At 40.5% G+C, this 16,850-nt stretch overlaps 1 protein-coding gene across 2 annotated transcripts in view; it reads right to left on the bottom strand.

Annotated features, from left to right (window-relative positions):
* Positions 1-12,445, bottom strand: part of HLCS (holocarboxylase synthetase) — a 123,347-nt gene extending 110,902 nt beyond the window's left edge. The window contains exons 1-4 of one of the 2 annotated variants that reach the window (XM_068688283.1): positions 12,208-12,445; positions 9,826-9,978; positions 4,329-4,491; positions 631-1,586 (exon numbers count right to left, since the gene is read on the bottom strand). In XM_068688283.1, the coding sequence (XP_068544384.1) occupies positions 631-1,586; positions 4,329-4,491; positions 9,826-9,978; positions 12,208-12,411 (1,476 nt within the window). In that variant the 5' untranslated portion in view covers positions 12,412-12,445. Of the gene's footprint in view, positions 1-630; positions 1,587-4,328; positions 4,492-7,791; positions 8,006-9,825; positions 9,979-12,207 lie in introns of those variants that run through there. The other variant, XM_068688290.1, reaches the window with a different exon arrangement.
* Positions 12,446-16,850: the final 4,405 nt, after the last annotated feature.

The raw sequence follows: 16,850 nt of genomic DNA, 5'->3' as shown, positions 1-16,850 counted from the left end.
GGTATACAGTATGCAGCAATGATAGAGGCTGGGACATTCTCATTTACTATTCACATGTTTCCAAAGGGGCTGCCTACCTTAAAACTTAAGAGGAGACTTCTTTAAGGTTTCTTGTGAGCTTTATTTTACTTTCTCTTCTGACTCTCTACTTCACCATAATTCATATTTTTGTATGGAAGTATGTTGCCATTATAACCCTTCACCCTGAGTTCACTACCACTGCTTTTCCTGTTCCCATTTTCCAAAGTCTGCAAAGTGCACAGCTTTGTCACCGTGCAACTTCCAGTGGGCACAAAAGGACAGCTCTGCTCCTGAAGATGCTTTCTTACTATGCATATTTGCTATCTCCTCTGCCACCCACTGTGATCACGCATGACCTACATGTTCATGGCTACATGGTGAAGACAAGGACTGGAACAGCAGTGACACTTTCTATCCTTCATTAAGCTTCCCAAGAACCAAGGGAAAACCATTCTGTATTCAGAGTCCTTGTACAATCACCAAAATATCCATCCATACTTGCCCCTTGAAAGCATCCCAAAGAGCAAGCAGTAAGAACCAGTGAATTTTTTTAGCATATCACCATATCGTGTAGCAATGTGCAAATCGATGCTTTTGCATACACAGTACCTGAGAAAGAATGGCTTCTCCTCCATTGTCTCCGTAAGGCAGATGAACAATAACTGTATCTTTATCAGCATTATTTAAATGACTCAATGGCTTCACTTTGCTGTTACTTTCCTTCTTTACTTCAAAAATACAGCCACTGATCAAAAGGTTTAATTTCACTTCAGTGCTGTCAGTTTTAGAGACAACTAATTCATGAACGGTCTTCTTCAGTTTGTCTTTTCTCTTTATTTGTATACCACCAAATGTAAACAAGGAAGAAAACCCTAGAATCTTTCCACCCTTAGATAAAAACTTCACAAACTGTTCTTGGTTCTTGTCAGAAATAGGCTCCTCTGTGGCAATGATCAACAGCATTGCATTATCAATCCATGGATCTTTCAGAACTTGCTCCTCATGCAGCTGGTAGATGGTGTAGTTGTCTGCATCAATGCATTCCAGGAGGATTGATTTTACTTGGTCAAATTCCACTTTTGCAGTTTCAGAACCAACATAAACCAACACATTAGGGGGCTTTCCAGCAAGGTTTACTCTCTTTATTCCTGTTGCCAGACAATCACCACCATTCTCATCCAGTTTGCTATTGCAATGGTCAGAAAGTTCTGGAATGTCTTCTGCAGAGGCAAATCTGACAGATTCAATAGTGCTGTTTTCAAGCTGCAGACATTCGTGACAGCTCGAAAGATGCAAGTGATGATGCTCTCCAAAGCCTGTCTCTTTGTCAGACGGGCTGTTGGATTCATCTTCATACTCGCTTTCTTTCTCTAGCTTGGATTTCTCTTCTGCCTCTTGATCACCTTGTCCTACAGACTCAGCTACTCCTAAGTTTGATTTAGCAGTAGTCCCAAGAGTAGCAGTAGGAGTTGCTTCATTCACCTGTGTACTGTTTCTACTCATCTCTTTTACAGCTGGTGCCACCTGCGTCAACTCCTTCAGAGTCGATTCCTGTAAATGGACAGCTGGAAGAGTTAAATAATAAGAAAAAGGAGTTATAAAAATTATATTAAAAGATCTACAACAAATATCAGGATCTAGGTTTAATTTCAGTGCAAATCATCAAGAATACTAAGAATTCCACTAGTTTGACAAACTAAACCCTACACCTTTGAATATTAAAAATTTGCACTCATGTTCTTTACTCTAATGACTATTTGTTTCAGGAAAGTGTGTCAAAGCATAGCACTTGTCATTTACAGGGAACATTTAAATAAACACTAGCATTCTTTGGAAGTACACAAATATTTGGATAAAAATAAAACCTGACAGCTACCGTATGTGATCCAGACATGGTCTTAACAGAACAGCAGTCTATGGGAGGAAGGGAAGGAAGTTTTCACACAAATGCATCAGCTTATCAGCTTATATTATTTTGTCCATGACTAAAATAAATACAAAACAAAGCAAGGGAAGTACCTTTGGAAAAAGACTGGTCTCTTTAGGAGGGTAGGGTGGAAAATTCCTTGCTGTTATTTTGAAATAAACTATTTTGAAATAAGCTATTCAAGTGATGATATTGGGTAAGATGGAAACACTGAACTATGTCTCTTGCATTGCTGTAGGCAGCAAAATAAAAAGTTTTGCACAAGCATGAAAGGGAGGAGAAACATCTGAATTGCTGAACTGCTTCCAATCTGCAGAAAGGGAGGCATAACCAGCCACAGCAAGATGTGAGCTAAAAATCCAAGGAAAACATAACAAATTGGAAGGTTTAAACTCTCCGTTTCCCCCCAAATGGAAATGCAGAGATAAACAATTTCTGGCAAGTACAAATGAGAAAAGAAGGGCAATGATGCCTATTGTTATTAGAACTTGTAGAGCAAACTGAGAAAGAGAGAAAAATTGCTCTTTGTATGGTAAATGATTTCTTTCAGCTTCTGAACCATGGAAACATTTTAAATCAAAGCACACAAAACTTTACTGAATCCCTCTCCACTTCCACAAGGCCAAATAAACTTACTAAGTTGTTGTTTCTGATTTCTTACATAAATTCAGTGAGAAAGTAGATTAACAAAATAGTCAACTGGCACCCAACACACCAGATCCAAATTCAATTACTTTCTTCACTTAAGAACACTTGAAACCCCTTGAATTTACATCCCTTTGCCTACTTTGGAGTGCAAATTTGAAGTATGAGTTTTCAGACCCCAGAAGAATTTCACAGCTGTCATCATATTATTCCATCAAGAAACTCCATCAGTCTCTTTTGAAGCGGTTTTAGCATGAACATAGTACCTGAAGCAAAATGAACCAGAAAAAGTGGCTCTCTGTGTCTCTTGGGAAACTATCCCAGCTTCTATCCCCTGCATGCATGCATGAATGTTTTTGCAAAACAGCACCAAGAGGAAAATGAGTTTCATGCCAGGTATATTTGCCAGCATATTCCTCATATTCCCGCCAGCTTGCTCCCTAGCTAGTTGTTCTTGATTTTGCCATTCCCTGGCCTGTGCCAATGCACTACAATCTACGTTTTTAAAAAATTTGGAAAAAAAAAAAAGGCTTTTTCCCTCATTTTGCGGTGAGAGTAAGGGGCTATAGAGGGATCTTTGCAGCCCAAATCATTGTATTACTGTTGGTGAACTCATGACCCCACAGTTTTATCAACATAGATGAGAAGGCACAACTGGAGAAGAAGAAACAACACCGTTGTTGAAGAAAAAAAAGAAAAAGGATCTACTCACAGAGAGCCCACCATTTCACAATACCCTAGAATGTATTAATATGCAGTCTGTATTAGAATCATGCTGGAAACAAACGTTCAATTTTCACAAAGGAAAGAGAGGTGAACCTTGGACTTCCCGCAGCTCAGACAACAATTCTATTTAAGTGTAGTATTACAAATGGAACCACTACTACTACTTGTCCTCTGTGTGTGATCTGCCCTAACTTCCTCCCTACCTTTGCCAAAGCTATTAAGCTAATGAGGACACAATTGCTAATAGCTTTGATATCATTAAAATTACCTCCTAAAAGAAATATACCATCCACCAAAAATTCAAAGTTCAATTAGCACTGAAAACATCCTCTTTCTCTTGGTCATTTCTTTCCATCTGTTTAGAAAGCACATGATCTCTTCTCTCAGTGATCCAAAGAATGAAGATGCTCAGTTTAGAGCAATTGTTCTCAAACTGTGTTTAGCTTTGAAGATACTTTCATTTCAAAACTGAAAAGAGAACATTTGACTAAAACCTTCTGTAATTTTTGCAAACAGGTCAGTTAATCTAACAGGCAAGCTTACGGAAACAATATTTTCCAACTTCACCGTTGTGATGCTTATACTTTCATGCGTATTTGGAAAAAGGAAAAATACCATCTTAGATACTCAAGAATATCATCGTACTAAGGTTAATTATAGGCAGTAGCTTATGAGGCAATACAGGAATAAAAAATAATGTTTTTAATTCCAATGTCTTTGAACTATTTTTCTGTTATTTTTGTTGCTGTATTCATAACACATTCTGTAAAGAGAAACTCAATCAAAAAGTGGTCTAACTTTTCAACAGTCTCTATATTTGACAATATTCAGTATAAAATATGACAGTGCAAGAGTGATGAAATGCCTAAAATGACAACAGGAAGAAAACACTGCACAAAAATAAAACCATGTTTACTTATGTAGGTATGAAGATGATGTGTACAGTCCTAAAATAGCTATAAAACAAAGATGTTTTACAATTAAAAACACAATTTACGAACATACTTACAAACAATCTTGTGTGGCACCATTCCGTTATCCATTTGAAGCCTGTCTTCCATGAATGCTATTCCAAGGTTGCTGAAATTATCTACACTTGCTTCAGCAATTAATTTATAAGGTTCCCCAGGTTTATAGGCCAATGGTGAACAATAGTCTGACCACTTCACAACCTAGGAATAAATCATACACATGTTTTTCAGCTTGAAAATGATACAGCAAAATATCAAAATACCAACAGTATAATGCTTCTGTGAGATGAACTGCAAGTAAAACTGCCCCTCCTTCTCTAAGGATTCTGCTATTAAAAAGCCTCACAACAATAGGCAAACCTAACAAAGGGACGTTCCCAAACCAAAAAAGCACAACTGGTGAATTCAAGTACCAGAAATAATTTTACAACTTTATCAGAAGTATTAAGTAAGCACAAAAGATTCAAGTTGCTCATATACATCAAAAATTCTGCTCTCCAGAACGGTCTTATGAAAATTACACACTTGGGTTCAGCTGCTCAGAGGTTTGTGAAACCCAAACTATACAGTTGTAGTGGCTTGGAAAACGACTTTCAAGTTTAACCATAAAACCACCAGGTCAGCTGCATGCTTTAACATGCAGGTTAAACTCAAATTCTGAAATACAAGAGCAAGTAATAGCTTCAAACCAGCTACACCAGAACACACAGCTGGTGAAAGCCAGCCCTTACATTCATGACTGATGTATCACTCAGGTCCTGGACATAATGACCACTCACTGGTTAAAGCAATAGCAATGAATTTCATAGAATCATAGAATCATTAGGATTGGGAAAGACCTCCAAGATCATCTGATCCAACCATCCCCCTACTACCAATGTCACCCATTAAACCATGTCCCTAAGTACCATGTCCAACCTTTCCTTAAACACCCCCAGGGACAGTGATTCTATCACCTCGCTCGGGCAACCCATTCCAGCGCCTGACTGCTCTGTCTGAGAAGAAATGTCTCCTAATTTCCAACCTAAATCTCCCCTGGAGTTTCTACTTCTAGGACTTGAAAAGTCACCTCTGCGACTCTGTACCAGCCCCAAAGTTACACAATATATTTCTGGGCACAATGGTATCAACCAGTTCTGAAGAAAAACATCTGCTTCTGGAAGATACCTATCCTAGCCCCTGCTAGACTTGTATCACTGCAGTTGGAGCATCAGTCAGACTTCCCCCCACTGTCACTGGGGAAATTCGTGACCAAATCAGCCAATTACCCACAACTAACTGCCTTGAGTGATGTCCTGAACGACACTGTCACTTTCCAGATGGAAGGAATTCCCAGCTGTGTAGTCCACTGGTGCAATACCCACAGCTGAAATGGAAGTATCCTATTGTAGTCATAAGGGGTATTACTCTCAGAGCCTACTGCTAACTGTTAGCAGTTTGTGATCGCTGGTAGCTAATGTGTAATGATACATTTATGTCAAAGGATACTGGCTTCCTCCTCTTTTGCTAAACTGATTACCTACTCCCACAGCATTGTATTGACCTTCACAGCATAAAGGACTGACCTACACTGCTAGTAGTAACATTATTGCCATGTTACATTCTCTCATGCTTCTGAGGATAAGACCAAAACCAAATTCATTGTCACTCTAAAATCTTACCAGGTATATGTAAAACATATGCTTTGGCAGCTCTAGTTTCACTGATAGATTCTCTATGGAGAAGTCAAAAATGCCTCCCTTCCCCTGTGCTGTGTTTTAAACCCAGCAGGCAGCTAAGTGCCACTCTCTCTCTTTTCCCAGGTGGGAGAGAGAATCAGAAAGGTAAAAATACAAGAACTCATGTGTCGAGATAAAGACAGTTTACTAGGTAAAGCAAAACCTGCAAAAAAAAAAAAAAAAAAGGCAAAAAAGCAAAGCAAACGGGGAATTCATTCATTACTTCCCATCACGCAGACATTCAGCCACCACCAGAAAAGCAGTGCTCATCGTGCCTAATGTTTCTTGGGATTACCAAACGCCATCATTCCCAATATCTCCCCCCCCCCTTCTTCCTTCTTTCTCCCAGCTGTTATTGCTGAGCATGACACCATGTCATATGGGACATCCCTCTGGCCAGCTTGGGTCAGCTGTCCTGGCTGTGTCCCCTCCGCCTCCTGGTGCCCTCCTCATTGGCAGGGCAGGAAAGTCCTTGGCTCTGTGTAAGTGCTGTTCTGCAACAACTAAAACATCAATGTGTTACCACCATTATTGTCATCAAAAATCCAAACCACCACATCGTACAAGTCTCCACATAGAAAATTAACTCTATCCCAACCAAATACATGTTATCATATCTGGGGCAACCAGAATAATAATCTTAGGTCAGACCCCAGGGAAGAGGACAGACTACGAAACATGAAACGCTTAGTCATAACCTGCATGAAGCTCTCTGATATCAGATTTTCACTAAGACCAGAAGTGCTTCTTCTAATCCACATCATAGACACATGCACATACCACTGTTCTGGACCAGAATTTTTCCAAGAGCTATGCAGCTGCCTTGTCTCTTTGCCCAGGAATTCAGCAAGAGGTCAACCACTCTTAGACACTCAAGAGTGTCTAACCTTTCTCACCTTTCTCTCTTCTCCTTCTCTGCATGTCCTTCAAGTCAAGTCTTCTATAACCCTCTCTCTTTTCTTCAGCATATGACTTTGGGCTACTCCCTGTGGTAGAAGGTAAAAGACTCACACCATTTTTAAGATATCCTTTAGATATCCTTTCTTATCCAGAAAACAGGCACAAGCAGCTAACACCCACATCATCTGCAAACTGTGAGGATATACTGAGGCTTTTACCATTTTTCATGGCACCAAGTAAAACATTAGACAGAATAACAAGTAACAACAAGAAGCGGTTATTGCTGTTTAGTGCAAATAAAGTAAATACACAAAAGAACCTCACAAAGTTAGGCTGCTGCCAAGACATATGACCTGGAATCCTGTTCATGCAACAATCCACAATGTACAAAAGTCCTCAGAAAGCATTTTCAAACCAGCCTTGCTTTTCTGCTTCTTCATCAAAATTCTGCCAGAATAAAAAATGAAAGGCTAGCTCTTATTAAGAGATGAGAATTTCTTTATACTCCTGCTTTCTAGATCCACCCTAGTTTCAGCAGAAACCAGTCACAGATCACTGATTGCTGTACAAAGAACAGCTTTTCTCTCTAGAAATTCTTGTAGGCCACAAGAACAATCTGTTCTTACAATCCCTGTCTAGGTTGACAGCTGGCTGCCAGAGGTAGCAGAATTAAAAGCACTTCTAGTTAAGTGACACGTACACAGAACAATAATAAACAAAATAAAACGGCAGTTCTTTGTAGTTTCAGTCTTTTGTCTGGACTATTGCTTTTGAGCTTGATAAATCAAATTGATCATAATTAATGTCTATAGAAGAATGCAAACATTTTTCATTCTAAAGAAAATGCAAACTGTCTAGTTTATCTCCCACAATCAGAACTCACCTGGATGATTCCTCGGACTTACATCGAAGGCAACAAAAACATCAACAAAATAGCTAATGTGGCTACTTCCTACGTGCTCCAAGGAAACACAAAGCAAGCTGGACCAGGGTCAGAAGGCTTCAGCAGAAAAGGTCTCGGAGCTCTCAACAAGCTTTCAGTGCCTCTAGTCCTCACAGTCCGGTTTTCATGTAGATAATGATCTGGCCTGATGTAGCATGGAGATAATGATCTGGCCTGATCTGGCACTTCAGCTGGACATCATTCCTCTAGAGGGCAAAGACTAACACGTTCCAAAAGCATGCTCTGTTCTCCATTCAAAGGCTTACGTGGAAGGTGAAGGTACTAAAAACTGGATTGCAGACACATCTGGATTTGTGCCCATTCCAGATCTGTCCTTCTGTTCCTGTACTGAAGTTAGGTAAGTCTATTTACCACCCACTCTGTTCTCAGTGTTCACTCCAGCAGTGAGTGCTCTGGATCATCTCTCAGAACAAGCTGCCTGGAAAATGCATGTTCCTCATCCAGGGAAGCCGATGAGCCACGGCCACTTGCGGACGTGACTGGTTTCCTTTAACAACAGAAAGGGACAGGCAACCTGCTGCCAGAAAGCAAGGATGACAGATGGTCCTGTGGGGTGCTGAGTGGAACTGTTCAGGAAGACACCTTGTTGATTCCCTTCAGATGGGGCTCCTAGCTTGTAGTGTAGCATAAAATAGCCTAGTTATTAGAGAAGACTCGGTCTATCTCAGTGATCAGGCCAGATGTTTTACTACTGTCTCCCCAGAGATATCCTAGCATGCCTGTCTTTCCATATCTTCTCTTTTCTGTAGGCAGCATATTCCTATTCACTAAGGAGAGTGTACAACATGCAAAAACAGACTGCCTTAGGAAGGACCTCAGGCAACCTGTACCACAGCCAAGACTTTTCCTTCCCTCAAAGTTAAGTTTGTCTTTTGCTTTGGCTTATAACTTTTCTTCCCCTTCAGACCTGCATCCAAGCTGAGACACTTGGACAGAAAAAATTCCTCATGTGAGGAAAAAGTTACTAGAACAACAAAATTTAGGGGAGAGAGAAGTTGTCTCAAGTTCATAGTAAATCTTGATGGGCTCTACATACTGCTTATAATGCATAATTCATTCAGAGATGCTATATATACAGTAAGTCAAATTTTAGAACATCATATTTTAAATCTGTGTCTTTCCACTTTCAGCACAGTACTGGAGAAGGGACTTTAAGATTTCTAAGCATCTAGGATGTGAACATTTTCTAAGTGTGCTTGCCATAAGGATTTCAGTACTAGTTTAATTTATGTCTCTGGATGCCTCAAGAACATTTTGTCAGTATTATTTATTACAGGTCAAACACAATTTGTAAGTTTGCAAACAAAAAGTACTGACATTCCCCCACCGCATTTCACAGAAAAGAAAGGAACTGATTTGGGCCTTTCTTCTATAAACTTTGACAAAATTATCCAAATGTATAGCACCAAACTTGTATTTATAAATCACAATGGAAGGAAGCTTCCAAGAGAGGTTTCCATTTCAACTGCAACTTTTTACACTCGGTCTGAGATTGATGAGCTTTTCAGAAGTCATAACATATGCTTGCTTTGTGTATTTTTACTTTGGCATTTGCTTCAGCTAGTGTCAGAGATAACATACTGAGATAAATGGACTTTTGATCTGCCTTAGTATGACAGCTCTTGAGCTGTTTTTTCCTGTTCAACATATATAACCATATATGCTTCACCCAATCATGACTAAATTCTGCAGTTTCTGTCCACAGACAGAGAAGTTTGCTACAAAAATAAACCACTCAGGAAAATGTCTATGAGTTTATTTGAAGTATAAAATAGAACTAAAGTACTAAGTGATCAAGTTTAATGAAGAGCTTATATTTTTATTCCTAGAAACATTGTAAATGTACAAAACCTATCTGCCATTGATTTGTTTCCTTCAAGCATTTTGGAGTTATGCCTACCAAATGAGTTCTCCATACTACTTTCTTTGCAAGAAACAAAGAGAACTGCTTACCTCTTTCGAAGAGACAGGTACTTTCTGCAAGTTATCTGTCTGAGCTGAAATGCTTTCTGTCACAAAAGCTATATGTTCTGCTTCTAGCAATTTATCAGGATAAATAAAAGGAGAAATGAGAAGTAGACTCCATCTGTTTAAATCATCAAGGAGCTGAAAGAAACAGGAAAGAAAAATAAGTCTATATGGAACATCTGATTTAATAATTTTTTTCTAAATTATCCCCAGCCCAAATTCAAATCTGACCCTTCAGCTTAACATGAACACTCTCTGTAATGCCATGAGGAAAACAACTTCCCATGAGGACAAAAAGGGGTAAAAGGTCTGAATCATTAAGCAAGTAAAGTAAAATAAAAAGTGACAACCCAAGCTTTCAAGCCAATCCAGATTCCAGCTGTCAGCGTTGCTGTAGGAGTACACAGCTGAGTGGGCCACTGATGACAGCCATGCCATTGGCACCATGACATTCTGTGGGCCGTTTGTCACTGGATTCTGCCGTCTGCAGCATCCTTCATCCAACCCAATCCTCTTCTCCTGTCCATGCTACAGACCACCCTGCCTCCTCCATCCTTCTTTCTTCTCTGACTACACAAACCCATGGTCCTGATGCCTTGGTTCTGGCTCTTGATGGCAGAAGACCACTGCCAACTCCTTGGCAGGGGCTACAAGAGCAGTCATAATGCATGGCCTGCCTGGGCAGTCAGGACAGCGCCAGTGCCATTGCCTGGCTAGCACTGCAGGTGGCTTTCATTCTAGTCGGGTAACAGTCCTCCAGGAAACCTTCTGTCCCACAGCCAAATAATACACACTGCCTCTGCACCCATCTGCCCAAAGAGCAGTCAGCCCGTGAGCCACAAATGACCCAAGAACCATACGTTACATGGGCCTAATTTTTAGGATACCTAATTTACCTAACTTATAAAGTTTTAGGATGTCTTTCCTAAAGCTATATAATGACAGTTATATTTTGTTGACAGGTCTAGCCTCCTAAGAACTACGACAAATTCCTAATCTTAAAAAATGATTTGAAAGAGAAGGAGAGGGTACTTTTTAAAGTATTAAATCTTCATGCACTAGCACCTAAATAATTCATTCAGTATGTAACTCTAAACTTAGAGAAATAAATCATTCAAAGGAAGTTTGCCTTTAAGATAGTCCATCCACTTAGCAGATCATTGGGCAAGCACTTTTCTTCATTAAATTATAAAAATTGTTCCCTCGCACCTCCTCATCAGGGAGCAAATAAAGCTCAATAGCTGGCATCACTATACCAAACAACGGCATTAAGAACCTCAACACTTCTCCATAAATAATCTGTTCCCATATCATCTTATGTCAAATTTTACACAGATATTGCATTGAACTTTCTTTCTCTGACATATTTTAAAGGCGACAAACATCAAAAGAAATGGTTATTTCAGAACTACTATGCTAGGAACAGGTTTTGTATGCCTTCAGTAACTTTAGGTAGAAATGTAAGAAAGAGTTGCCTTTGAACACGCTACATGTATATACATCGCTCCACATGTAAATGGAAAGGGTGCAATATTAAGTCTTGCTTGAAGAACTAAAATTAAAGGGGACAGACAGACAGGCTAGACTGCCTGACTGACCAGCTTCACAGAGCGTGGAAGCTGCAAGAGCAAACACTGCTACCTACGGGAAAGTGAGCTAATCTGATGGAGCTTTATACTACCTTAAGCCTCCAATTTGACTACAGATCAAACAACAATGCTGGATGGGTTACCATTTAGAGCCGCTGCTATCTTATCTTAAGGAAGTTACTGACTGCAGCCCAGAGGCAGTTACGCCTACTTGGAAACCAAACTAGCCCAGCTAGCTTCCTAGAAGCCAAAAAAGCATGAGAATTAACTTTTTTTTTTTTTCTCTTCGCGGTGTTTGGGGATGATGCCACCCCTACCCGTAATGCCGTTAGGTCAGAGCCCTTGGGTGTCACACGACCGAGGTGTAAGGTGGCAGGCGTCTCACGCGGGGACTCAGAGTCAGATCCAACTGGGAATTTCAGTGCATAATTTGAAGGGGCGAATACGCTTTGAGTTAAGAGAACTTTCAGTGCATGTTGCGAAGGGGCGAGTACGTTTTGAATAAGAGCCCTGACTTTACGCCAAACTTTAAGGAAAAAAGAAAAAATAACGGATCTCTGGAGGGGTTTCCTAACTCCCCAAAGCGCAAATAAACATTTATTTCTCATTTTTTAAGCCTGGGGAGGGGACGGCCGCGCCGGCAGCGCCCCCCCCCCCCCCGGTTGCCGTGGCGACGGCTGAGCCGTCGCCACGGCAACCGGGGGGGGGGGGGGGGCGCTGCCGGCGCGGCCGCTCCCCGCCCCTCTCGCCTTGCCCCGTCGCCCCGCTCCCCGTTTACCTGCGCCTCGTCCGTGAAGAAGACTTTGTTCCCCAGCCTGAGGCACACGCGCTCGTCAGGCGGCGCGGCGCGGCGGCAGCAGCGGCAGCAGAAGGTGAAGGAGCAGCGGGAGCGGTGCAGGCGCCGCACGGTGCGCCGGATCAGCGCGGCCGAGCAGGGCCCCCAGCGCGCCCATAGGTAGAGGTAGCACAGCGTGATCAGCATGGCGGGCGCGGCACCACCCCCCCCCCCCCCCTCAACCGCCGCCTCCAACCGCCCCGCCCCGCCAACGGCCACCAACGGCCGGCAACCGCCGGGCGGGGGCACGCCCCGAGCCACGCCCCGAGCCACGCCCACCCCCTGTTGGCTCCCTCCCTCCCCTCCGCCTCTCCGATTGGCTGCCGGCAGGACGCCCCCGCCCTTTTTTAAATGGCGGCGCTGCCCCAACGGAGCCCTCAGGGGGCGCGGGAGGGGGTGTGGTGCCGCCCGCAAGGCAAAACTGCGTTTGAAACAAGTGAAAAGAAAATAATTAAATATATTTAGTTAAAATAAATAAAAACCTGTTTTGTATTCGTGTGTGGTGTGAATCCTTACAAAGTTCCTGCGGGATGGGCAGTGGGGAGTAGCGTATATCCGCCTTTCCCAAGCGTTTTGACCCGTTCTGACCCAATTCCTCAAGGGATCGTTCATTTTCCTGCTCTCCAAAGTCAATGCTGTCCACATGAACAATGTTTTGCGGTGAAAGCAAGTATTTAGTGGTTTAGCGTTGTGGATTAGGGGCTCTGCCACGCACACATTACGTTATAGATGCGATTCAGAGGACTAGACTCATGTTTCTGCTATAGAAATATCTTTCCTCACCTGTCAGGTGAGTTGTATGAAAGTATATGCAGTAGGCAAAACAGTAACAGTCAAATGTATTGCTAGCTTTCATGCAGAAACATGGAACGAGTCTTCTCTTCCTCAAGAATGATTCAGCTTTGCCACCCAACCTTATTTTAGGGTCCATTGCATCTTATGGGAGCAGCGTCTCTGGTCACAAACACAGGAAAAACACCGGACATCAGACCCTGTACATACGGATAGCCACCAGAGGGCAAAGCAGGCACGAGCTGACACATTTGATTTCACTTAAATATTCGTTTAATTCAATAGGATTCGCCAAATAGGAAACCTGAAATCACTGTTCTGAGGGGCAGGTCGTTGAACCAGGAGTGAAGAGTGTATTGGGGAATAAAACTGTGTGATGGGCACGTGCCCTGTGTGCTACAGACACAGCTTGCCAATTGGGAGGAAGCAGTAAACAAACTTACACAAGGTATCCACTACTCAGCTGGCAGGTCTATGCATGAATGTTATGAAATAATTCTTATATTTTACACGAAAGGTCTAGTGTAGTGGTAATATTGAGTTCTGTAAAAAGAACACATATCAGCCTAATCCTGGAGGCTATTTAGTGAGTAGAAGAAAAAAATATGAGGAAAACTGCAAAAAGATTAAAAGAAAGATAGTGACATCATCATTAAACAGTTGTAGCTGATTGATATGTAACAATCATTTCCTGAACAGGACATGAAGCTACATTCATTTTTATTATTCTGAACTCAAGGCCTTTTATGCTCTTGGAAATTTACGGGAATAGGTATTCTAAAATCACAATTTTCCAAAAGAATCTCCAGCAACACCACAGTAGCATTGCAGATAAACAAGGAACAAATCAGCCATGCACAGTTTGGCATGGGTATCAATATCAAAAAACACCACCAGTACTATGGCAGGCATTTTTAGTACCGTGACAGACATTTTTATTTCTATAAATCTGCACCCACAGCAGAACCTTATCCAAAATGACAGGAATCTCTGACATAATTTTAATTTCTACAACACATGGTGGAGATGTTTGACATTTTCAGTTGGAATGTTAAATAATTTAAACAATTCCCTCCCTCCATTTCAAGCTTATGAAGTATCACCCTTGTATCGCTACTATATCCTCTACATATTCTACAGAGAGAGAAACTAAGTCTCTAGTGGTTCTAACTTTGCATTATGCACTGTTTCTTTGTGTGGATTATCTTATGCAGGAAGTCAAAATACTTACACATCTTACACAAAATACTTACAGGCACATCAAAAGAAAGAAAACAAGCCAAGTGTACAGCCTCTAAAGAAAGCTCTCAGCTTTGGAATTCACTTTCCCTGTAACAGTTCAACAGCCCATGCATTGCTGACCTTCAGAGCACACTGCAAAACACAACTGTTTATATAACCTTTGCACGATGAGGAACATACTTTGTTTAATCCTTCAGTATTCAATGACAGCATTGAACGCTGTCAACTATGTTTTGATTCCCCCCCCCTTTTTTTTTAAGGTTGCTTTGCCCTGCAAAAGTTTATGAACATATGAGAAAAATGAGTCAAAACTTCATGATAGAAGGGAATGTAAAGCAGAACAATATATAGGCAAAAACAGTCACCATTTTAAGACAGTGAGATGTTGGAACATTTTCAATAAGAATGATTTGAAGCCATAACATTGCTGTAGGTGTTCAAATTTCTGTCATAGTGTAGCTTAGACTTAATCGTGACAGGCTGATTAAAAGGTTAGGAATTTTATACTGGGAAACATTCTTTTGTATTATTATAAAGTCAAGGCCATTTACGCACTAGGAAATTTACTAAAATAGGTATTCTAAAATAACTATGTCAATCAGTTTCTCCATAAAGGGGGGTGGAAGGAAGCCTTGAAAATAAATGGTGAGTAATATTAGCTCTCAGACTTCCCAGAACTCTTGCGTATTTGTCAGAGAGAACAGATTACAGAAAAATGTTGCAAGATGCAGAACACAGGCACACACAGACATGAAATTGTTTAAAGAGAATTAGGTAAACCCTGAATAAAAGGCATAGGCTAAATTTTGAATTTCTGCTTGCAGCCTGGGGGACCCACCCTTAAATGAGATAGATGGACCAATTTCAGCAAAGACAGTTAAGTCTCTTTAGACTCTTTAAAAAGCCAATGTGGGAAGGCTTCCAAAAGACTCAGAACAGGAGGGTCAAGTCTACCATGAAACCCCAATGTGGAAGAGCTTCTCTCTCTCTCTCTGTCTTTTTTTTTTTTTTTAACTTTAAAATGAGTATTATGAGACTGGCTTTGCTGTACTTTGTAAATGACTTTGCTTCTTCCGCTTCCCTGTCCCATGAGAATTTTTCCAACAATTTATTTTTGAGGAGCTTTGCATGCTATTAATGGCTACAAATGCCCATGTTATGTTGTTTAATGCCAAGTATTATTTAAAACTATAAATGCTTTAGAATCAACCTGACTCCTGGACCTATCCAATTCATACTGAGTATTATTTCTTCTTGCAAATGCATAAGTGCTTTCATGAGAAAACTGAGTAGAACAGGTTTCCATCAGAAAAAGACAAGCATTTGTAACAGAATCAGTATTTTCTGATTCTGTGAAGTGTTCTTCACCAAACGCAGCACCTCATATTTAAAGTAAGTATATTGCAAAGAGTAAAGTAGTTCTTCCTTCCAGTATCTAAAGAGGGCTACAGGAAAGTTGGGGAGGGACTCTGTGTCAGGGAGTGCAGTGACAGGAAAACGGGGAATGGCTTTAAACTAAAAGAGGGAACATTTAGAATAGATACAAGGAATAAACTCTTCACTCAGAGGGTGGTGAGGCACTGGCACAGGTTGCTCAGAGAAGCCATGGATGCCCCATCGCTGGATGGGGCTTTATCAACCTGGTCTAGGAGGTATCCCTGCCCATGGCAGGGTTGGAATGAGATGGTCTTTAAGGTCTTTTTTAACCAAACTATTCTATGATTCTTACAATTAGACAGCTATGAATGGAGTAACCAATCCTTTTTTTTTTTTTTTTTTCTTCTTGTCTTTTTCTTTTTCCTTTTTCTTAGAAACTAGAGATCAAACATTAATACAGCTGCTCATATTTTACTGGACTAAACCATTTTCTACATATCTGTAACCTGAATTTAGCTAGTGATTTCCATGAAAATACTCATTAAAAATGTATGCTTCAATTGATTAAAACAACAATGTAATATTAACTTACATTTTTCTATGTTACCTATTGATTACATCAGATTACATTATAACTTCATTAACAATATAATATGTTCAATAATTTTATAACAGATTTGGTCTTGCAGGGCTTTATTAACAGATTTATTTGATGGTAACTTTTCATATTCCAGAGAGCTATGCTTTAGTAGTTTAGGGTTTAATTCTGCACTAATATCCCTGTTGGCAGATCCTTTCCAGAGCTATAAATCAATTATCCCCACATATGGATCCGATTGCAAGATTGGGACCATAGACATCAGTTGTGTAATGCACACTTCCTTTTCAGCTATCAAATTAAATTAGATCTAAATAAAACTAAGCTGATGAAATTACATATTTGTATTTAAGACTGTAATTCAGCAAAATATGTAATTATAATTCAGGTTACTTAGGAAGTTTGCTTTTTATTTTTTTCCTAGAACCCATGCTGCTATTTAATATAGAGTTATTTGAGCACTAATCACTACATTCTTCATTTCAATAATTGTACTGATTTTGATACATAAATGTTTAAAGTTACAGAGACTGTTCATATACTTTTTTTTTTCTTTCAAATGCAGTCTTATTTACTT

Source organism: Anas acuta, chromosome 1 (assembly GCF_963932015.1).
Source record: "Anas acuta chromosome 1, bAnaAcu1.1, whole genome shotgun sequence".
NCBI classification, from domain to species: domain Eukaryota; kingdom Metazoa; phylum Chordata; class Aves; order Anseriformes; family Anatidae; genus Anas; species Anas acuta.
This window is presented reverse-complemented; position numbering and strand designations above follow the sequence as displayed.